Here is a 23,249-nt window from a genome sequence, read left to right on the forward strand (position 1 = left end):
GATGATTTTCTCCCCGCCCGGTGTCCCCGCGTGTTTCCTGCGGGCACCTCTGGTCCCTCGCTGCAGGAAACCCCTCCAGCTGCCTCCACGTCTGCGCTGCCAACCCAGCAGTGACTCACGCCGCGCTGCCTGACCCGGCTTGAAACGCTGCACGTAAATCCTGCCCGACGGCTCAGCCACCCCAAAAAGCCCGCCCGCCCCGCCAGCAGCCCTTCCTCCTTTCTGGGAGTTTTCCCTCCCGGAGCCTGGGAACGCGCCATCCCGCAGAAGAAATGAGGATCACCTTCCAGATCTCTCTGCGCCTAGAATACGTTTCCTTTCTTTCTTTTGCATTTTATAAATAGTCCGGCCTTCCTGCAGCTTTTTCCCTGGCCTGGTGACTCATCGTAGACTCATCAGGCTCGTTGCTGCTCTCAAGCAGGGAACTGAGCTCTCTTGCACAAATAGAGAGAGGGAGAGATCCCACCAGCTCAGACCAACAACTATTTATGATGTTTTCCCATGGAAACATGAAATGCTTCCTGCTGCCCCGCGGCTGGAAGGATTAGCGTCAGGATGAACCCATGGGAGACTGAGGCGATGCCACCGAGGGCAGCCAGTCTGCATGTCCTCGCCCTGTCCCCTCCGCTTCCCTCTGGGCGCCTCCAGACGGGAACAATTTCATTCTCCTTAGATCACTGCGGAATATTTTTGACCCAGTTACTACACTGAGAATGCAACAGGGATGCCAAGTTTTCCATTTATTTCAGAAAACGGCCAGGCTTGCACTTTGGGAAGTTGGGGGCTGTGCTTTTCAGCTGCCTACCAGGTAATTAAGCATCTGAAGCTCTCTTTCCTCTCCTTCCCAAGCAGAAGCATTTAAAACGCCTGAGCTCGCTGCTCGTGGCAAGCACCCAGTGCCAGGCACCTCGCAAGCGCTGCGGAGATCACAGCCCTCGCAATTAATCGCTGACAACTTGATGGAATTCAGCCCAGACTGCATTAATGACAGGATGAGCTCAGGAAGGGTTTGTTAAAAAAAAAAAAAAAAGACTTGACAAACGTTAGTTCCTCCTGAGCGCGCTGTGGAGACAGGCTGGGTGTACGCCTCGCAGGTTTCCTGTGGGGTCTGGGGAACGTTTAGCAGGCACCTTGATATCCACCGAAACCTTCCAAATAAAATTAAAAAGAGAGCTCGCAGAGCAGGAGCCCGTAGCGCTCCTCTCCCTTCACTCATCGCTCCTCCAGCCCCAAATTCGGGCTGGAGGTTTTCTGACAGCTCGCGAGCGTTCCCGTGGCGACGGAAGCCTGTTGCCAAAGCAGGCGAGGGAGGGAAACGTCTGTTTGCAGCAGCCGTGGCAAGCTGCCAGGGGGACACCTCACGCTGCAGGGCTCGCCGGAGACGAAAACCCTTCCTGCCGGGGCGGACAGAAAGCAGAGGGGACGATCCCCGGAGCGCGGCGCTGCGCGGGTGGGACGGCCGCAGGAGCCGCCCCGCTTGTCCTCGCAGGCTCCCGGCCGGCTGCCCCGTGGCGGGACCTCTCCGTTACGCCATGTGTTAGCTCACCCGCGCGGCATCCAGGCCTGCCGCAATGGAAATTGTTTGCTCCCGACCGCAAGGGGAAAGCCAGGGCTTTTTCCAGCCTTCTCGCCATCCTCCCTGCAGATTAACCCCGGCGCAGAGCGCTGGGGTGAGCAGACCGAGAGCCTTTGCTCCAGGAACGAGGCGAGCAGCGTGACTCACGTTGTTCCTAGGCAGGGCGCTGCGTCAAACAGGAGCGGCGAGGAGCGCCCCGATCCCACATATCCCATAGGAACGGTAGTGAGTCAACAGCCACGGCTGTGAGATTCGGGAATCCCTGCAGGCAGGGGAGGGGAGCGGAGCAGGACGAGGAGCCCACACAACAGTGAAGAAGTTCTGCTACAGAAAAGGTCTATATTAAAGAAAATTGGTTTTATTGTAAACAAAGTATAAAGTACAACATAAGAAATGTGCAAATCTTTAAGTAGTCACAAAAGAGCGTATCTAATACACTATTTCCAAACTGTCCACTTTCTGGTATGTGTCCTCAACGTAGCATGATAAAATAGAGATAGTGAAAGTTGATGCATCGTTTGTCACAAAATATACAGCTTTAATTCTAGGCGGTGTCTCAACGGCCTCATTTTACTCTTCAAATCACAACTTCCTAATTTAATACAATACATAGCATATCCGTAATTCATTTAGTATAAGCCGTCTTTCAAAGAAAAACACCCTCAAGAAGCCTAAGATTCTCGTTTTCTTAATCAACCCGAGTAGTTTACAGCTACATTGTTCTTAAAAGTGCACTGTATCTGCTCATGAAAAAAATGCCGTGGTGCAGTGCTTGGAGAAGGTACGAAGGAAACCGTAAGCAACACAGAAGCAGAAGCACCGCACGATGCCCGAGGGTGACCAGTTGTAATCAGCACGAGGCCTCCAAGCCCCTCCGGGTGCCCGCGCCGTGCCCCTTAGCGCCCACGCACCCACCTCGGGCAGCAGGGCGAAGCTGGCACCGCAGCCGCCCGGCGCCTGGCACCACAGCGCCTGCCGGCTGCGCCTGAGAGCGGGCAGGAGGAGAGGGCTCCTACCAGGAAGAGGCGGCAGGAGTACAAACCTCGCTGTCGTCCTCATCTACGCTGTGCTGGAGATTCCCAAGCAGTCGCTAAATCCGCGCTGGGCTCACGCATCGGCAGCGAGTCATCGGTGCCGCAGCCGTGCAGCTGACATGGAGGACGCGTGAAGGATCTGCCGAATTCAGAAGGTGCACGGTGCGTGCTGCTCTGCTCTACACCCTGCCCTTCCTCTCTCCTCACCAGTGCAACAGACGCCCGCTATTCTAGCGGCACCGTTCGTGGCCGAGCACACACTGCCTTTGCCTCTCTGCCGCGCCACCATCAGCAGCTGGCACCGGAGAACCACAGAGCTGGAGCAAAAGCTACTTTTTTTTTTGTCTTTTTTTCCTTTTTAAAACTGGCATACCCAGCGACAAGAGTTAATTCCGCTGTGCTCCCAGTGAGTCCTTCACTGTGCAGCTGCCGAGGGAGGCGGCGCAGCGATGTCGTTGAGCTTGCTGACTTCCATTTGCCAGTTGGGTAACTTCTTCGCCGAGAGGTGGCGGCGGGCGTGCTTGGTCAGGTGGTCGCTCCGCATGAACCGCCGCTCGCACATCGGGCACGCAAACTTCTTCTCGCCCGTGTGCGTTCTGCGGTGACGGGACAGTTCATCAGACCGCGCAAACCTCCTCTCACAGCCTTTCCAACTACAGCTGAAGGGCTTTTCTCCTAAAAGGAAAAAAAGGAAAAATATACCATGAATACCAGCTGAGCAAACACTGTCTTAACAGTACTTATTTTTTAAAAAAGCTTTCACTACAACAGCTGAGCCAGATCCTGTATAGGTATTATTTTCATCCACGTGAAATGCAAGAAGATGTTGATATGATTTTAAAACATACAGACTCACTATCATCAAGGCACAAAGGGTTAAAAATAAAAACCCTCTGGAAACTGAACTCTCTGAGATGCTTTGTGTCCCCAAGGCCAGCTGACTGCACTGCTCAGCTCCACAGGCCTAGAGTTTACAGTGACCAAAGTGGCCCCACTGAAACGCAGTCACATTAGTCGCAGCTGTAAGTGACAGAGCCCTGCGAGCCCACGTGCTAACCCACGCCACTTTCTGCTGCTGTGGTTAAGAGCTGAGGCATGGGGAAGTTGCTCAAAGATGCCCAAGGTAGGAACAGCCTGGAGTGGACGCTGCTTTCTTTCATGAAAGAATCCCTTTCAAGTTTTACCTACTTTTGACAAAGGCACTCTTGTGGAGAAGCCTAACGAGGCGCATTGAACTGCAGAAAGACACGCTCTGCGTTTGGGCAAGGCCTGGCTTCCCGTGCTTGTCACAAGTATTACTGCCAGCCTCCTGGCACGGAGCGGGGCCAACACAAACAAGCTGCTGAATCAACTTCCCCTGCGGGGTAATTCCTAGCAGAGACCAGGCAGCAGCACGATTACACACACAGCGGCAAAAGCACTGCTTCAGTGCTGCCCTGCACATCGTTCCATGAACAAACCCAGGAACTGCGAGATCCCCAACATCGAGCTGCAGCTTCCTACGCTGCCTTTTAACACCCAGAAAGAGCGACCAACCTGTGTGCGTTCGGACATGCGCCTTCAAATGGGAGCTCTTGAAGTAGGTTTTCCCACATCCCGGGTAGTTGCAGACGTGACTTCTTATCCTCGAAGAATCCAGAGGGGGAGTGACTTTGGCTGCGGAAGGCACGAAGCCGGGAGCAGGGGCAATAGGAGAGAGTCTGGTGCCGTTCGGACTAATGATGGGCGCCTTGGCGCTCGGCACCACGGGCTGGGGCACGACAAACATAACGGCGCCTTTGGGAACTTGAGCGCCCATCAACACCATGGGCTGGCAGAGCGCGGGCTGCTGGCTCGCCGCGGTGCTGGGCACGACGGCGGTCACCACCGAGTTGCTGGCAGGCAGCGGGACCATCTGGCAAATCACCGGCACGGGGGGGGCTCCGCTTCCTGGCACGGGGCACTGGGGTGCCACCAGCGCCGAGCACGGCGCCGCTCCGGGGACGGACTGATGCCTGCTGGCCGCGGGCTTCGTCGAGGGCTCGGCGCCGCCAGCCAGTTCTGCAGTTTTCCCTTCCGCAGCTGGCGCTTTGCCACTTTCGTAACTCGCTCTGCCCGGCGCCGCCGCCACGCGCTCCGCTTCGGCGCTCTGTTTACTATCGGTTTCCCGTGAAACACCGTCCTGGTATTTCAGCACGCTGGCTGTTCTCACCGGGCAGGTTTTGTGATTGCAGAGCTGAGCGTCGGCCGTGTGGCGAATAACGCTGGTGGCTTGCGCCTTCAGAGGCCTGGGTGCCGGAGTCCGGGAGGCCTCCGTGTAAGGTGCAGTGAGGGGCGGCTTGGCGGCCTCGGCCAGCGACTTGCAGTGCGCTGCAGGTGGCGCTGGTGGCCCCGGGTGGACGACTTGAGACATCTCGAAGTCCGACGGGCTGTAGGGTGGAGTCAGGCACTGCGGGGAGAAGAGGGAAGGTAAGGGGGGGGCGCGTTACCAGCCTGTTCCCACACGCACCCTGAGAAAGGAGCACGCACACACGCACACATGGTATTAAAGACTTACAAACGCGGGTATCGTGTTGAAGTCTGCGGCGCCAGGAAGCAAAGTCTCGTCGCTCTCTTCCGACATATCAGATGCTGGAGTTATAGGTCTCGCTTCTGCGTATTTCTTGAAGTCGGACTTCCAGTTGCAACTCATAGAAATAAGGGCTTCCACAGCCTCGTAATCGCTTTTTTCGGGGGTATTGTTCCAAAAATACCTCGCATCTCTCTGTTTCTCAGTCATCATCTCCATTTCTTCCTCCTGTTTGGGTCAGGGGAAAAAAATAACCCTTTAAACCTGATGGCCAAGCCTAAGCATTTAGCTGCCGGTTGTCAGAAGGCTTTGTAGAAACAAAACAAAGCGACCCGCGCCAGACGAATAAATACGCCTGATGATGTGGGGGTCATGCCTGCATTTCCCTGCCCTCTTTCTCCTTTATATAACGCTGTCACGAAGCGGTTTGCGGGTAAATCTGCCCATCTGGCGAAGACCACACAGCTCCCGGAGACAAAAGACCTCCCCCGAACCCCCAGCAGCACCTCCAGCCACCCCACACCGCGAGGGCAGCGCCCGACACGGCGACACCAACCCTCCCGGCCGAACCCCAGGCACCGCCACAGCCCTTCCCCGCACCGCGCCCCTCCCTGAGGCGGCTCTCACCGGGCGGGGGGACCGAGGGAACCGCAGCAGCTCCAGGGCCGGGGCTCCGAGGGCGTCTGAGGGGACCGTGAGGCGCTGAGGGGACCCGTGAGGCGCCGCCCCCCCGCCCCCCCCCCGGCAGCCGTTGGGGTGCGCCGAGGTGACGGTGGCGCGCGCCCAACCGCCACCCCCCTCCCTCCCGCCCGGCGCCGAGGCCCCGCCCCCCCGCCGCCCCTATTGGCCCGCCGCCCCCCCCCGCCGCGCTCCCATTGGCCGGCGCCGGGCTGAGGCGCGGCCCACGCGAACAAAGCGTGATCGGCGGCTGCTCGGGCCGGGCAGCGCCGCGCGCCGACCTTTCACCCACTGCGCCCCCGCCCGCGGCAGGAAGGAGCCGGGCGCCGCCCGCGCGGCTCCGGGAGGGGGCGGGCACCGCCCCGCCGGGCTGCCGGCCCCTCGGCCCAGCCCCCCGCAGCTCCCCGCACCCCCTGGGCCCGCGCCGCGCTCACCGCCGGCCGCTGTCGGCAGCGGGAGGTGCTGACAGGAGCCCCCTCCTCCGCCGTCCGCCCGCCACCGCCGCCCGCCGCCTTCTGCGCGCCTCTCCCCATCCCGCCGCCGGTACCCCCCCCACAAGCGCCTCGAGCCGGAGAGGGGCGGGGCTCCCGCCGGCCGGGCGGGCCAATCAGCGCCAAAGGTGTGTGAGGCGCCGGCCAATGGGAGCGCGGCGCCCGCGCGTGATCGGCGGCTGCCCCGCGGCGTGCCCGGGGGGGGGGCGCGGCGTGCGCGCCCCCGCGGGCTGAGTCAGAGCCCCCCCCCGGGAGGGGAGGTCACGTGGTGCGGGGGGGGGGGGCTGAGGGGAAGCCGCCCTGAGGCGATTGAACGGCCGTTAATTAGCCGTTAATTAGCCGTTAATTAGCCGTTAATTAGTCGTTAATTGCCTCACGCCGCGGCCCCCTCCGTGGCTTGGGGCTTTTTTTCCTGTCAGGTTTTGTTTTATTAAACCCCTGCTGTGCTTACCTGCCTTACCCGGGGGTGTAACGCCCGCAGGGGGTTAATTCGGGGTGATCCCAGTCTGTGCTGCCGGCGGCACCCAGCAGGTGCTCGCAAGCGGCTGCGCTGCGCCTCCATTGGTGCCTTTCGGCCCAAATCCCCTTCCGTTTTCCCTCTTTGGGATCTGTAGGGTGAGGGACGGGTGCTGATGGGCGATGAAGCCCTGGGAGGGCTTTGGGGGAGCAGAGAGCTGGCCGTGAGGGGCTGGGCTGGCCCCGCCATCCCACTCACATCCCCTCACGGCAGCCGCGCTCCAAGCCCCTGGGGGCAGCCCTCATCACTGGGGGCACCGAGCTGCTGCTTGGATCCCGTACCCACAGCAGCTCCGTCCCCCAACACCTCCGATCCCTTCTGAGCACAGCCTGGGTGTCTGGGGGGTAAAACTGCTTCACTCTGAGGGTCCCCTGTACGTCTCAGACTGCTCTCCCCTTCCCCTCTCCTTCCCTGACACTGCTGCAGGGTGGGAGTGTCAAAACCACCTCTCCCCAAAATAATCGCAGCCTCGGAGGCTGGAAAATGTGACAAAGAGCGAGGCGGTGGGCGGCAGAGAGCAGCTGGGGCTGCTTTCCCCACACACAGGAGAAGCCCACCTCGTCCTGCTTGGGGAATTCCTCGTGAGCACACTGTTATAAGTTGCCCCCTTAATTAATTTTCAGAGAGCATTGCATTAATAATAGAAAGGAATTTATTGAGTAAGCAACAGCAAGCAAAACAGCGCTGGGCGGCCGGGGAGTCTCGGCTCCTCCAACGGCGCGCACCTCACCCCCGCCAGGGTCCCTTTTTATATCTTGGTAATTCCGGGATTACGCAGCACATCCTGGTATATTCTGCGACTGCGCGCACTGTTGCTAGGGGGTCGTCTCTGTCCCTCTGGTGGTCGTGAAGATGAAGGCCGTAGTCTTCCTCCGCGTTGTGGTTCAACTTCTTTTTTTTATTTGGTCATGTTGGCCCAGCGTGAGACAGGAATGCAGGATGTTGATACACTAGTTTAGCAACTTATCAGGAGATGGTTACATGAACTTTGCAGCAGTGTCTTTGAACAAAAGAGGCAACTGAGATGCAGAAGGAGAGAAGGGGAGGGGGTTCTCTTTTTTGTTACATTAAGCAAAAGAATTTTCATAGTGTCTAGCAAAGGAGTTTTCACAACTCCCGTTCCTCAAACAGAACTCCTTGTTTTTATAATACAAAAGACAATGAACAAACATTTATTGTGTATTACAATCCCTCCTTTTTCTTTTAGTTACTCATTTTGTTCATTGAATTTCTGCAATGCCTGGCTACTAAGAACTAATGTTTCCTTGATTCCTTTGTTGGTACTTATTGGCTCGTATTTGGCATGTATGAGCATTAGATGTGCCGCTTCTAAACATCCCTTTACAATCGCAATCAATTTATTAAAAATACATGGTCCAAAAGTTAGTGCTATTATTAATAACAACAAAGGTCCTGCTATTGTTGATAATAAAGTAGTAAGCCAAGGTGAATAATTAAACCAAGATTCGTACCAGCTCTGTTGGGCTTCATTCTCCCGTTTCCTTTTTTCCAACCCTTCCCTGGGTCTTGCCATTGTATCTCTTACCACTCCAGTGTGATCAGCATACACAGCATTCCTCTTTCAGGGCTGCAAACAGCCCGTCCTGTTGAAAAATACCAAATCTAATCCCCTACGATTTTGTAACACTACCTCTGAAGTGACCTGATAGATTTTCCAGGGCCGAGATGGATTGTTCAGTTTGGGTCAGGTAAGTAAATTCTTGATTTTGTTTAACCAATGAGGCTACCCTGGTCCCCACTCCAGCTCCTCCCAGGATTATTAGGGTGGCCAAAGTTAGAGCCGTGAATGGTTCCCGTCTTTCCAGATGATAACTTGCCACTGTGTGCTGGGTATACATACAATCCTCAGGGTGGTATAGAATCCTTGGTATAATTATCACCTGTATACAAAAATCACGAGACGCATTAAAGAGTTTTAGTGATAGACAAAGAGTTACGCCCACTCACGAACAAACCCACCTAGCGTTGTTGGCTGGGATTAGCCACTCGGTTGATTGTTTTCCATTCTCCATGGTATTACATAGGTGACACTTCCCACTAGGAACCGTGCCCACACACCTACCACCTCCAGTGACTTGTGTTAGTCTTACCCTTATGTCTTTTCCCCAACTGCAATGTAGAGGGCTGTTCTTTGTGCAGGTGGGCTCCCCAGGATCCCCAATAGCATCATAATATGAAGGCCTTATACTAAAGCATAATCAACAGTGTTTTGTTACATTTGGGCTTGTTTTGTTTAATAATTGGTAGCTGGCATTCATGACCCCCCCATATGTTATTCTCAACTATGTTATCATTCTCAGCTTTACCTGAGCTTGTAGGGCTGCCGAGGGTTGGCACTGTAGTATTTTCCACAGGCTGGATTCCCTGGACATTTTCTGACAATACCTCATTTGTTCCTACTGCCTGGGGCCCATCAGCATCCTCCTTTTTATTAGTATGAGTCCTCCCCTATCTGTTCCGTGTTCGTAAAATCTGACATTTTCCTAGTACCCAGCTAGTATCATCCAAGTTTGTTATATTTATATATAGAACCTTGCAAATTTCTTTATTTCCGTGGAAGGTTCCTGTATACCCTATACCATGCCCTTGCCACCTGTAACGGGGATCCACTTGTCAGTTACAACCTTGCAGCCCATATCCCACTTGTAAGAATTTATTCCGACCAGCCCCGAGTGTCCAGTCCGTAGCAATGGTTTCACACCCCCAGTATGCACAATAATATGCGTTTGGATAATTACAGTACCCCTTTCCTGGGTTAGAACTTGGGCAGAAATAAAATCCTGATAGGTTAAAGCATGGCTGCACTGACGCCAGGTCACATAATGTGATGCGGAAACTGGGAGCACCCGCTGTCGTTGTTTGCTGGATGATGAATTGATCCTCCCATCTGATTAAGCTCCATTTAAAAGGCTGGTGGGGATGCGCAGACCCATAGCTGACCAAAACGATGATACTGACTCCCATGTATCGTAGGAGGTGGTCGGAGCCCATCTAAATTGTCGACCCCTCAGTCCCCCACCGTTTTCACTTCTCTGCCTCGCTTGTCAGTTCGGTTGCAGCGAACTACAAGGTATCAGTTCTTCTTGGCAGCAGCAGTGTTCTTCAGGGGAACCTAATAGGGAGCCTCCGAAACAGGGCCTCCTCCCCTTCCCACGATACACAGATAATACACAATACTTATCGAGTCCGCCTTAGTGTCAGCTTCAAGTCGTCAGGGCCTGGAGCTGCCTCCCGTTTACCTTCCCGGACTGGTCCTTTCACACAGCTGGCATGTGTCCATCCTTTCTCCGCAGTTCGAATAGCCGTTTCTGTGGTAAGCAAAACAACATAGGGGCCTTCCCCATAGTGGTGTTAAAAAAGTCTCTTTCCAAGTCTTAATTAGAATTGAGAGTGATCAAGTGGCAATTCCAAGTCATAGGGCATACCATATAGCATTTCAAAAGGAGAAATTCCTATATCAGTTCTGGGCTGCGTCCATATGTTTAACAGTGCAAGAGGTAAGCATTTTACCCAAGAAGCCTTAGTTTCCAGCACAAGTTTTGTTAGTTGTTTCTTAATTTCACCATTCATTCGCTCTACCTTTCCAGAAGAGGAGGGGTGCCAAGGGCTGTGAAAATCCCACTCAATCTCTAAGGCCTGCTTTAATCCTTGCAGTAAAGCTTTACACCCATTCAGTCACGTGGTCAATTAGGACAAACAAGTAACTCAGTAAAGTCTACCTGTATACTTTGGAAAGGTCAAAGCCCTGTCTCCCGTCCCCCTCTAGATAGGTTACAGAAGACCATTTTATTTACCCTTTGACATATAGTACATCCTCTGCATGTGTGCTTCCCTGAAGTATATATTCCTACACAGACATGCTTTCTTAGAACAACATCACACATTGCTTGCACCTCCCAATGATTCTTCTGATGTAAAACAGTTATTTGCCTCATTATCACTTTATTCAGCATTTCTCTCCCATCAGGGAGTATCGATTTTCCTTAAAATGATCCACATATTTGTAACAATAATACCTCCTTGGGAGGTTGTAATTGCCCCAAAATCTTTTTTAGAATTTACCCAAATAGATAGGTGGCCCTGTAAACCCCTGAGGTAAAATTGTCCACCTATATTGTTGCTTCCGCCCCCATTTCAGGGTCTTTCCAGTCAGAGGTGAATATACGTTTGCTCTCAGGGCCTGAGAGCACTCCATTAATAACACTGTTATTCCAGTCTAACAATTTACTAGTTGAATGCCCAATTTAATCATCAAATCCCTTCCCAACAAGTTAGTTTCCGCCTTGGATACATACAATAATTGCCCAGTGATCATTTTATCCCCTGGTCTCAGCTTGGTATCCCCCAAAAGTGGCACTGTTATCCCAGTCCCTTCTACCCCCATCACATTTAGGGTTTCATTAGTTAATTTAATCCCTGATGCTTTACAAGTCAGTAATGATTTAGCTGCTCCAGTGTATTGGGTTTGATGGCAAGGTTTGAGGGTGTGTGAGGGGTGTGGGGGTGGGAAACTGCAGTGGCAGCCCCCGTGAAAAACAAAGCAAAACAAAAACAGAAACCTCCCCGTGGTAGATAAGGGACAATTTCATCTGGCCCTAAAGAGGCCCACTGCTGCCCAGAGCCAAGCCATAGCAACATAGTCCGTGCCTCTGTGAGAGCACATCCACGAAAACAAACAAACAAACAAACAAACAAACAAAAACCTGCTGCTCAACAGCAGCTGGGAGAGCGAGAAACCCCCCCGCAGACACCAAAGTCAGTGCAGAAGGAGGGGGAGGAGGCGCTCCAGGCGCTGGAGCCGAAGCCCCCCTGCGGCCACTGGAGAGGCCCCTGGTGGAGCAGGCTGTTCCCCCCTCCCTGATGCTTGGGAAACTGAACAAACACCACAGCAAATATGCAAATATACCAAAACTTCTAGACTGTTACTTAGATAATACCTACATCACCTTTCCCTGCTCATTCAACTTCGAATACCTTTAACACTTTCCACAAACCTTTTAACACTTCCTTTATCTTTCTCTAGCCTTTACTTTTCTAATGCCGACATCAAAGGCTCAGTCAGGGGCCAACTTAATTCCGTACCTTTTCCCTCCAAGATGCTGAAACAACATCAATATACAACATTTCATCCTGTTTTCCTTCTTTCCACAAAAACAACATTGACTGTAGTATGGTGTTATAATTAGTAGTTCCATTTAGGGGCCACTCCGCTCCATCCTCTACTTTATAAAGTGGCCACCACTGATTACAATATTTGATAAGGGCTCTTTTACTCACTGTACCCTCTCAGCCCACTATATCCCTCCAATGTGTTAGTATACATCCTAGGAGGCTTTTCCTCGGGGTTTCTTTGCTTTGAACTTTTCCTATTGTAATCTACAGTGGTTAATATTCCACCGTTTTCCTAGAAGATCTTTACTAGTCAATCCCAATCCCTCCAAAATCCACAATATACAGATACACAAGTAAAAACAGACCACTGTAAATTAACTGCCTGTAGACAATTACACTGGGGACATTTAAACCTGATGAGCCGATAATATACCTGGGCAAATTTTGTTCCCTTAGACATACACCTCAATGGCAGTTCTTATATTTACATATTAACATATGTATAAAAGAACACTTTAACAAAAATGCCCGGGCTTTTATATATACAATATACAATGTACAGTTATTATTCCAGTTAGAATTATTCCTCAGCAGCTGCAAACATTATGCCAGTTGCCATTAAAGATCGCTTACCCTCCTCCTGTCTCTTTCTTAAAATCTCAGACGTCCCCGGAGTTAATGGGGACTGCCACATATTCCTAGTCACTAATCCCTGAGTGCTAGAATCAGAGTTGTTATTGGCATCCCCCTGGGGTTGCAGATTAAGAAGCCCGGGAGTCGGAGGGGCTGCAGGTGGGGATGGTGGAATATAGGGAGGCAGTGGGGCTGGGATCTCTAATTCTCGGTTTTTCTTGTGCCTCCCATCCCCTCCTTTTTCTTTTAGAGGATATAAATTGGCTCGAGTTTCCGAGCTGATCCACAAATGTGCATATTCACTTTCTTCCAAACTAAAAGGTTCTTTTGAGTTTACATAAATATTTAGGGCCTGGCAAACCCAATCTTCAAAGGACCCAAATACGGGCCAGTAAAGGTGGTCTCCTCAAATCTGTTTACCACCCCAAACTTCAACACAATAATGTATCATTTTTACTTTATTCCTTCCCCGCCTAAAAGGGGAATCCTCCCAATTTTTAATCATTAATCCCGGGGTAACCTAACATCAGATGTTACCCCGCCCATGGGACCAGAAGGCTTACTCTTCTTCTGTCCCATCTTCTGGAGCGCCTTCACACACACACACAAATCGCTTCCCCCTTTTCGTGGCCCAGTCCCTCGCGGGATGTGGGAACCGCACTACCGAGGGGTCCGCACTCGCTTCGTCCGCAATTGGACGTCTCACAGCGACACGCTCCAGGATACCCAACCCCAACCGAACGGATCACCGGCCTATACTTACTCACTCCTGAGTCTTCGTTCGGTCTTCGTGCACAAAGATTACTAGGGGTTGCCGGCTTTATTTGCTTGCTGCCGAATTTAGGGTTCGTCGGTGAAGGATTTGAATGAAAGCAGTCCTAGCGAAGGCCGCTGAAATCAGCGGGGCGCCCCCTCCGAAGGTCTTTCAATCAGATTGCCTTCATCCGAGTCACGGCACCAAATTTTGTTATAAGTTGCCCCCTTAATTAATTTTCAGAGAGCATTGCATTAATAATAGAAAGGAATTTATTGAGTAAGCAACAGCAAGCAAAACAGCGCTGGGCGGCCGGGGAGTCTCGGCTCCTCCAACGGCGCGCACCTCACCCCCGCCAGGGTCCCTTTTTATATCTTGGTAATTCCGGGATTACGCAGCACATCCTGGTATATTCTGCGACTGCGCGCACTGTTGCTAGGGGGTCGTCTCTGTCCCTCTGGTGGTCGTGAAGATGAAGGCCGTAGTCTTCCTCCGCGTTGTGGTTCAACTTCTTTTTTTTATTTGGTCATGTTGGCCCAGCGTGAGACAGGAATGCAGGATGTTGATACACTAGTTTAGCAACTTATCAGGAGATGGTTACATGAACTTTGCAGCAGTGTCTTTGAACAAAAGAGGCAACTGAGATGCAGAAGGAGAGAAGGGGAGGGGGTTCTCTTTTTTGTTACATTAAGCAAAAGAATTTTCATAGTGTCTAGCAAAGGAGTTTTCACAACTCCCGTTCCTCAAACAGAACTCCTTGTTTTTATAATACAAAAGACAATGAACAAACATTTATTGTGTATTACACACACCAGGCGAAAACCAGGACTTACATCTATTTCACATGAATCTCGCTTTATTTTACCAGGCGAGCCCTGTTGGTGCGTACGTGCTCGCAGCCCTCCTCTCCCCGGTGTTTGCGGCTGCTCTGAGTCAGCGCAGCCCCGTCCTGCCTCGCCTGCTCAGTGCTGCTCGGGGGAAGGCTTCGGAGGCCGTAAAGGTGATTTTCTCTGGCAGTCACCGAGCTGTGACTGTCGGATAAATGCGTTGGCGTTTTTCGCTCAGTTTCCTGGAGGAGCCGGGGAGGTGGTTTTATGCCACCTAGCAGCAAGCTGATGTGTTTGCTTTCCATCCTGAAGGCGCTCAGACGTTTGGCGTTCCAGCACTTGTGGGTTATTTATTTATGCCTACAACTCTGTATCTGAAGCCTGAGTTTCCCAGAAAACCACTTAGGCAGCCCGCAGGTCGTGTTTTTCTGATGTGGAAAGGTAAATTGTTGTGGGATCGGGAGGATAAATTTAGGGATGAGATTTGGCATCTCAGCCGGTAAATCACTGCCCAACTGCGTACCTTCAGTCCTGTCCAGCAGTCAAAACCTGAATTTCAACCTGGTGTTACCTGTGGCTTTGTCAGGAAGAATTTAGAAGGAGCTCTAAGTTGCTCCTTTATCCCAAAGTCTTGGCTTCAACGTGCTGATGAGCAAGAAGCCGTATTCCACGGCGGATGACGGGCCACCGATGGGTATTTTTAACCTCTGGTATTAGATGTGTGCTTGTTTCACAGAAAACTGCAGGTGGGTGGTTATTTTTGTCAGATGAGAAGGAACTGAGGTAAGTAAATGAGTGGCTCAGTACCCGCTGGAGATTGCGGCAGGTTTCATGTTCAGTTCCTTCAGTGCAGGATCAGGTTGGACACCAACCAGAACCTTCCTCAGCCCCACAGCTCTCACAGGATCTGTGTTTCTTTGTAGGACACCACGACGGTACCGGCTACCGCCCTGCTTCCCATCTGTCGTTTTGGAAGGGCAGCCGGGGCTTTGATGTGGCCCAGCCAGCCAAGTGGCATGCTCTCTGCGTGCCTTGCCTGCTGAAATCCAGGGAATGCTGCGGAGTGGAAATCAGGAGTTCATACGGGAATGGTTTGGTGATTCTTTCCACGCGGCTCATGCTTCGTGTTTAACCTCACACGGTGTGACCCAGGGTTTATTTCTGTTTAGCAGCTCGCGCGTTCTTTCTTCGTTTGTGCAGCGCTGGTGGGTTTAGTGACACGACAAATAAAGGGCAACGCTGCTGGGCCCTGAGCGTGATGGGAGGTGTGCCGCTTGAGAACACGGGTACCTTTGGAAAGGGTATGGCCGAGTGGCATTGTTTATTTGCGGACAGCTTGGAAAGTCTCAGGAAACGCAACTGAAAGCCTTTTCTGCTTTCGAGGCTGACTTCTACCACCTTGAATGGCATATTTGTTATATTCAGAGCTTTCCTGCTGTCACGATTTAATTAACGCTTTTGTATAAAACCCAGCTGATCAACCTAAATTACTGTTAGCAAAATCAGATATTAAGAAGCTGATTTAAGTGAAAGGAGAAGACAGCCTGCGAGCACTAACAGTGAGCGCGTGTAGCTGACCAAGCCACCTGTCCGTGCTCTGATCAGATGAATATTTTTCCCGATGGAAGTGTTAGAAGTACATTTGCTTGCTTTTTCATGCCAAAACTGAATTTGCTTGTTACATGGTGACTTAATAGCTGCTGCATTTCAGGCGTTCCTCTGCTGGCCTGTATCCTGGAGGGATGAAGACTGTGGGGTGAGCGGGGCATTTCATCTGACATATTATCGTGGTATGGAAGTCAGCAGGGACTTTCCTCCTTCTAACAAAAGTAACAGCATGTCTACACCCCCAAATACACGTGTTTTGGTAACAGTCATGTGCATAAAGGTCATTCTTTTCTTTAAGCCTACCTTCCTTTCATATTTTTTGAACTATTGACTAGTTTCAGCCACGTAAGACAGACGCGATGGAGCAAAACTCTGAGTAAATTTAATATTGCAGGAACCGCTACCAGCTGTACGATGCTAATATTTGATCCAACCCCCATTGCATATGTGTTAGCTCATATTCAAGCAAGCAAATAGTTTCTGGATAGGGAAATGCAGGTCCAAAATTGCAGGTAGTAAGTCCTCCATACAGGAAAGACTAAACAGTGCCCAGATTGACTCCCCGCACCCAAAACAACCCTCCAGTATGTCTTGGCAGGCCTTGAGCGCTCGTATCCCAGAGCTATCTCTTGCCAAATGCCTCTGGTCACATACCACACCCTTGGCATCACAGCACAAAACACAGCACTGGCATGCTGCTAAGCAATCATCCCGCGATTAGTAATTGATTTTTTTTTTTCCTTAAGACGTCACAGGAACTAAGGGCACCCTTTCGGGGCCCGAGGAGATCAAGGCCTTCTGTCTCGTTTACACAGACGTCACTGGAGTCATGGCTTTGCTTCTCGGGTAGCCCAGATAGTCTCTTGGCAGCACGGCAAGAATTGAGCAATATTTTTTTTTGTTATCATTTTTCATTCATTATCATTTTATTATCATTCCATATCTGAAGCTCGCCCCAGGGGGATGTGCCTGGGCCCTGCAGCTCGCCGTTGGAGACGTGCACTTCGGTCTTACAGCTCACGGTTGTCATGAGGCAACCCTTGGCTCAGCTCCTCTGCCCTGCAGCTCGTCCTTGGCGGCACGCTGCACCTCGGTCCCACCAAGTGATGGAATCCGTGGTGATTCCCAGCCTCCAAAGGGCAGGGGCAGTTCTCCTTTCTGTGCAGGAGGGTCCAATAAGGGACATGCCAGCGTGTCCTTATTGCGGCATTCCTTGAACTCCACCAGGCTCAGTGCTGTGCCCACCGCCCTGGGGAGCCTGTCCCAGTGCCCGACCACCTCTGGGTGCAGACCCTTTCCCTAACCCCCAGCCTGACCCTCCCCTGTCCCAGCTCCATGCCGTTCCCTCGGGTCCTGTCGCTGTCCCCAGAGAGCAGAGCTCAGCGCCTGCCCCTCCGCTCCCCTCGTGAGGGAGCTGCAGGCCGCCATGAGGCCTCCCCTCAGCCTGCTCTGCTCGGGGCTGAGCAAACCAAGGGACCCCAGCTGCTCCTCACATATCTGGACCCCTCAATCAGCTGAAAGTCCAAGGTCTCCCCTCCACAAGGGGAAGAAGGGCCCGTGGGTGAGGTCAGTGCCTGGAGGGCTGCAGATGTCTCTGCACGCAGCTCTTGCAAAACAGAGGCCGAGGAGCACGGCCGGCGCTGGGGAGCGTGCTGGCGTGGGAGGGCAGTGCGGCCTGGGCAGGAGGCCTCGCTCAGTTTATTACATGGGGCAGCAGCCGACTGCCACTGTCTGTCAGGGGCAGCAGAGGCAGAGAGGCTCTGTTCTGCTAGGTGGAAACGTACTTGTCCACCTGGAGCCTCTTCCCAGCCCCTGGGGTTACTTTTCAGGGTACAGCTGGAAGACTGGGGTCACAGACTTTGTGACCAAGCAGTTTTCAGAGCTGATTCACAAGTGTAGTTTGTTTAAAAAATAAAAATAAAGAAGACTTGCTTACAACTAGGTCCATTCTGGGAGAGACTTGGCACTCATTTCTCACTACTCTCAAAAATACTTAGTTTTATGATTTCTTTCTTTCTTTTTCAACATTTTCCAAGTATTTTCTGGTCAATGAGGCAACTTGATGTGGGTTTTGTAGGTGAGCCCTGCTTTCACACCGCTATGACTGGCTGAAGGCTGGCTGACACGGTCCCCTCCAGCAGCCCGTTAAGCCTCATCATGGGTGCTGCTGCTGAAAAGCGGCTGTGGGTTCGTTCCATAGTACTGGCAGCACAAAGGCATTCTTGCAAATTGCTCTTTCATCTCACTTTGTTTAGGGACAGAAAATGCTGATATCTGGCAGACAGAAAGAGGGCGTGATTCTGCAGCTGTTGATTCCCAGGGTGGCGAATTATTTGGAGCAGGGACTGAAAGACAGCACATGAAAGCTAGATCCCTACCAGAAGAAATCATGTGTCCGGCTGCTGGGTTCAGGAGCTGCTCCTGAAGGCCGTTTTTGTTTATTTGATGGCACCAGTCGTTGTAAAAGAAACACCGATGTTGCAATGTTTATGTGCATGTGCGTGTTTGTTTTGCAGCTGGAACGGTTTTAATCATCAGTCGGAAAACAGCATCATCCCACTCTGAGTGGTCGGGATCACGTGCTTACCAGGAACCAGCTTCAGATCCCTCCCAAAAAATGGACATTTCCTGCATCGGTGGGAGCGTGGGTGGCACAGAAAGCAGCAAACAAGAGCCTGGGGTTTCTGTGACCCCCCTTATTTGACAAAGCCTTTCATGGACACATTTGCCACATTTTTGTTCTGCTTATTTTTTTCATATTTCCATTGCACGTACCTGGATGCACAAGCAGCGGGTGCCCTCCTCATGGGTCCTGCTCATGATCAGTGTGGGCCAACACCGGTGCTGGGACACGAATACAGACAGAAGTAGCACAGGTGGAAGTCCTCTGGCTTCTTTCATCCTCAGGAAGCTTTGACATTAACCTTGGATTCAAATCAACCTCACGAGGCCAAAAGATGCCTATGGCTATAGGCTGTACCGTACAGCTCTCTGGAGCAGGTCACATCTGTGATAATTCTCCAGAAAGCTCTGTCTGCTCTTCTGTCTCCTGGAGGAGAAGACTTGGGAATGCCTCAAGCTGGTATGAGGTCCCCTCTCACCAGCTGAGGTCCCCTCTCTTGAGCTGCATTGTCACGTTTTACCAGTTTGATGTTGCACTTTGGGTCTGTTTCCTCACCTGCGGTGAGTTAAAGGCTCAGATTTCAGAATTAAGAGCAACTAGAGGCCTTGTGAATGCTTGTAGTCACAGTGAAATCCATGGCATGGTATCGTCCTGGCTAACAGAACGATGGAAGGCAAAGCTGAGAAGCTGCCGTACATACCTGTAAAATAAGCCCCTGCCTGAAAAGTATCTGTAAATCACGCTGAAGGAAGCTTTATGAACCCCTATTAGGATGGCACGGTGAGGCTGCAGTCCTCAGGGGCAGACCTGTGCGTGGCCCTGTCCGCGGGTGCCCATTCATAGCACCGGGGCTGCCCAGCCCCAACCCACCTCCACACGGGGCTGTTTGGTTCCTGCAGCGCTGCGTGGCAGCTCTGGCTCGATGCCCTTAAATAATCCTACTGGCACCGTGTGCTGGGGAGCGGGAGGCTTTAGAAACCTCTGGGTCAAATTTACTCTTGTTAGATAAACAATCAGTATCGAATGGGTCGTCTGATAGACGAACCGAGCAGCCTTTCAAACACCGCGGGTAGCTGGGGTTCATTTCAGTGTATGAACTCGGAATCCCTTGAAGAGAAGTCACTTTTGCTGAAGCCCGTACAAATCCAGGTACTTGTGCACACGGGTAGGAGGGTTTTCAGGGACACAGCACGGATTTGGATGCTCACTTTGTGTGTTTTACTTGGACACTTGAATTCCTTAGGCAGATCTGAAAAATCTCAGCCGTAATTCTTTTAGGGCAAGAACTTTTCCCTTTTGGAATCATTTCTAAGAACTCCTTTCTTGCTGCCATAAACTACACATTAAAACATGTTTAAGGGGATTTCTTTTTGTATTTGTTCCTCCAGGTATGTCCATTTATCTTACCCATTTACTGTTGTGTTTAGTGAGGAAGCTCTCAAGTCACAGTCTGTGCAAATTTTGTGCTGAGGAGGGCAGCAAGGAGGTCGTCAGTGCTAAGCATAAATTTATAAAGGCCCTTTGCTATTGCGATTATTTATACAGATTAAATGTCCCGGAAAGGTTTTCTCACCTGAAACCTCTCCATAGTGCAGTTACGTATCAGGCCTCCACTATACATCAGGAAAGTGCCCTATGGCCCCGCCAGCTGCGGTACCTGCACATACAGACAGGTATTGGGTGCAACCAAAAAAAAAAGTGAGGAGTGAAATCCTGCATGCTGCTCTCTGAGCTCTCAGCCCCTTCTGCTGCGGAGCCACCTCCCCAAGGGGAGGCCAGCACAAGCCCAACGCTTCTCCTGGAGCTTCCTGGCAGCTCTGTGCCCATCACAAGGTGGGTGCCAAGCTCCTCCACACCCACTACTCACTGCCCTGCTGCTTGCATCCATCAGCTTGCTACGCTGGGCAGCACAGCCCCATGCAGAGGCTGAATATTTCCATTTCTTTAAAAAAATTAACCATATACTTAATGTGGAGATGATGCCTTCTTACTTTCTGTCTGGAGCCTCAGCTACCTTGAGCTTAGCTTATTGCAGAGCAGGCTGCTTTGTGCGTGCCCTCAGCTTCCCCCTCACCTCGTATGTCGCATCTCCAACAGTGCTCTTGGGGTCTGCAGTTATTTGTTTGACCCCAAAAATGAGACCACCAGCCTTACATCTCCTTTTAGTGCATGATCAGCGAGAAGCTGTGAGCTGCACTGAGGAAAGGAGCAGTCCATCTGTCGCATGGATGTGCCGCAGAGGTGCCCAGCTGAGGGACTGGGCAGACCCGAGCACGGTGTATGTGGTGTAAGTGCACTGCAGTAGAGCTCACCTTGCAAGACGATGTATTTCAAGTTCAAGTTGTTGCAATATGAGAGAAAACGCAGAAGCTTGACGATGACATGTCATTGGGGAATTTAAAGTAGTCACTGTAGAGGAAAAAATAAAAATAAATTGAATGTTCAAAGAAAAGCCTGATGATATAGAAACACATGGCAGAGGCCAACCCAAACACCCCTCCCCAGCCTGGGCTGCAGCACGGGGAGCATCCACACCCGGAGAGAGCAGCAAAATCTATTCTGCTCTCGCCTCCCAGGCAGAAAATTTCAGCTCCCAGCTCGGTAGGGCCGGGAGGCGATGCCTGGCTGCCGCCAGCAGCTGCAGCCTGCAGCGTGGGCGGGCGTCAGGTGCTGTTCCTGGCCCCGCAGGGATGAGCAGATGAGTGGAGCTGCGCCCACGCCGCAGGTCGCGCCCTGCTGATAGCAGCGGCCTTGAATCCAGGCCAGGGCAGCTCGGCGCGGCTTTGGAGGCAGAGGAGAGCGGTCTCTGCACACCCCTTCGCCACCTGGATTCACACAAAGTGGGCCCAGCAACGCCAGCCTACGTTAAACCCCCTGGTTTTATGTTCCTGCTGAGCGCTGCAGCAGCAGCTCTCCTGCCCTGTCCCCGCCCTCGCTGCAGGCATTTCAGCAAGCGGTGTAGCGAGCTCGTGACAAATATTTGAGGTTTTCCCAGCAGCACAAGGAAGGGTCACGCTGTTCAGACAGCACGGGATCGAGCAAAACACACCCTCAGGATCCAACAATTGTACTCACCGAGTCCCGTTGGCGATGAGCATCGTGTTTACCGTGAGCGTTACATTTAAGGGCGCTGACAGGGCTGGCAGTGCACAGCCCTCAGGGAACATCCCACCCACACCGCTGTGCTCGAGGCCAAGGGACCAGGAGCAGCAGCGAGGCTCGTGCCACTGAGAGCTTCTCTTCCCTCTGATTCACTGATGAGCACAATTAGCTCTGTCCTCTGTAGCTGTGCGGGTAATCCTATTAATGCACCTAACGCAGATTAAAGACTGCACGGCTGCCAAGGGATTAAGACACAAAGCGAAAGACAGCCTGGGATGCTTCAGGGGCAGACCTCGACAACAGGGCACTCATCACCCCCAGCACAGACGTGCACACAGCCATCCTTCTCCGAGGGAAATCAGGATTGGGAAGCACAAACTGCACCCAGCAGCTCCATCCTCGGCCTGCCCTCCCTTGGTATTCCCAGTCCCAGGTTCTGCTTTTCCCCTGCCCTCTGGGAAAGCACTTCAGGTGTGGGACTCTCACACCGTTAAAGCATCAGTAAATTACAGGACTGAATTATACGCCACTACTCACGTGAAACATTCAATTTTTATAAAGGGAAAGTGGGAAATAAGAGTCCAGATAGCAACCAAGAAGCCAGAAGTCAGCACACTGCTTCTAGCAAGGGAAGGATAAACCTGTAATTGTCCAACATCCCTCCGCTGGTTAGGCTAGCGAGGACAGGCCACCCCCAGCACATAACCACTTTCTTCTCACTGCCAGGCTGCCCCGGCCCCACAGTGGGCACTGCTGCCTCCCACGTGCTGCCGGATCCCTTCGTTCCCCTTTCAGATGGGGCAGAGCCCTCGGTAGCACAGGCAGCCACGCCACTGCAGGAGCAAGACCGAGACCAACCATGTGGGCTGTGGGCCATGCTTTGGCTGAGGGTGGGACTCCCTTAAAAGAAATTAAAAAAAAAAAAAAAGTTCAGCTGATGAGCAAGGTCAGGCATTACACTCCAGCACATCACTTACTCAGCTGCAAGGACTGGAGGTGTTTTGAAGAGGTAATTAGAGCTACAACACTGTTTTTTCACTATCTTCTGAAGCAACTGCTTCTATTTAGTTACGGATTTTTTAAAATTCTGCATATGGCCTCCTAAAACACATTAGGATTACTCTACTGGCCTCCTGGAAAGCAGCAATTCAGGGCACAGGAGAATATACCTGAAGTGGGGACACATCCAGTGATGGATCCACACCACTACCTTTAATTTTTGAGCCAATGCAGGCCAATTACTTGTGCAGCTGCTCAGTACATGTGCAGCTGGCATAGCTTAAAGCTCTTTGTAGCCTATTGTTGTCTCAAGTCATGGCCCTGCATCTTCCCTGGGAACTGGTATGGAGACTGAAAGTGTGTATGCCAGTACTTCGAAGAGGTGGGATACATTTCATATGAGATGAGTGGACTGGACAAAATAATCAGTGAAAGGCCAACTACCATCACTAGCTGTCGCAGCAGGTCAGCAAGAGCAGTGTCCTCAGTCACCCAGTGGAGTTGCAGACGTGTATTGAGCAGGACAAAGCTACATTAACTCCATGTACTATAGAGAAATCATTCCACTTTTATATTGTCTGTAAAATGCTGAGTGGCAACAACAATATAAACAAACAGCAACACTTAGCAAATTGAGTTGAAATACATGCAGTGTGCAGACTCCAGATTGTTTTTAATGGCAAGCTGTCTCTTCAAGCACAGTGAGTATTCCTGCTCTGACCACTG

The 23,249-nt window shown here is 51.8% G+C and overlaps 1 protein-coding gene across 2 annotated transcripts; it reads right to left on the reverse strand.

The window, feature by feature from the left end:
- Nucleotides 1-1,937: 1,937 nt before the first annotated feature.
- Nucleotides 1,938-6,304, reverse strand: KLF10 (Kruppel like factor 10). 2 transcript variants are annotated; one of them, XM_032180601.1, is made up of 4 exons: nucleotides 6,271-6,304; nucleotides 5,147-5,386; nucleotides 4,147-5,038; nucleotides 1,938-3,285 (listed from the first exon to the last, which is right to left on the reverse strand). In XM_032180601.1, exons 2-4 carry the CDS (start codon nucleotides 5,375-5,377, stop codon nucleotides 3,026-3,028), a joined length of 1,383 nt encoding a protein of 460 aa, XP_032036492.1. In that variant the 5' UTR covers nucleotides 5,378-5,386; nucleotides 6,271-6,304; the 3' UTR covers nucleotides 1,938-3,025. The 2 variants fall into 2 exon arrangements, with proteins under 2 accessions (XP_032036492.1, XP_032036493.1); XM_032180602.1 differs by lacking the exon at nucleotides 6,271-6,304 and adding an exon at nucleotides 5,786-5,871.
- Nucleotides 6,305-23,249: the final 16,945 nt, after the last annotated feature.

Source organism: Aythya fuligula, chromosome 2 (assembly GCF_009819795.1).
Source record: "Aythya fuligula isolate bAytFul2 chromosome 2, bAytFul2.pri, whole genome shotgun sequence".
Taxonomy (NCBI): Eukaryota; Metazoa; Chordata; class Aves; order Anseriformes; family Anatidae; genus Aythya; species Aythya fuligula.

What these genes read in the sequence shown, in the direction of transcription:
- KLF10 (XM_032180601.1), bottom strand. Translation starts at nt 5,377, where the DNA reads ATGGAGATGATGACTGAGAAACAGAGAGATGCGAGGTATTTTTGGAAC. An exon ending in TCAACACGATACCCGCGTTT is followed by an intron (nt 5,039 to 5,146) that starts GTAAGTCTTTAA and finishes TTCTCCCCGCAG; the next exon opens with TGCCTGACTCCACCCTACAG. An exon ending in GCATGTCCGAACGCACACAG is followed by an intron (nt 3,286 to 4,146) that starts GTTGGTCGCTCT and finishes TTTTCCTTTTAG; the next exon opens with GAGAAAAGCCCTTCAGCTGT.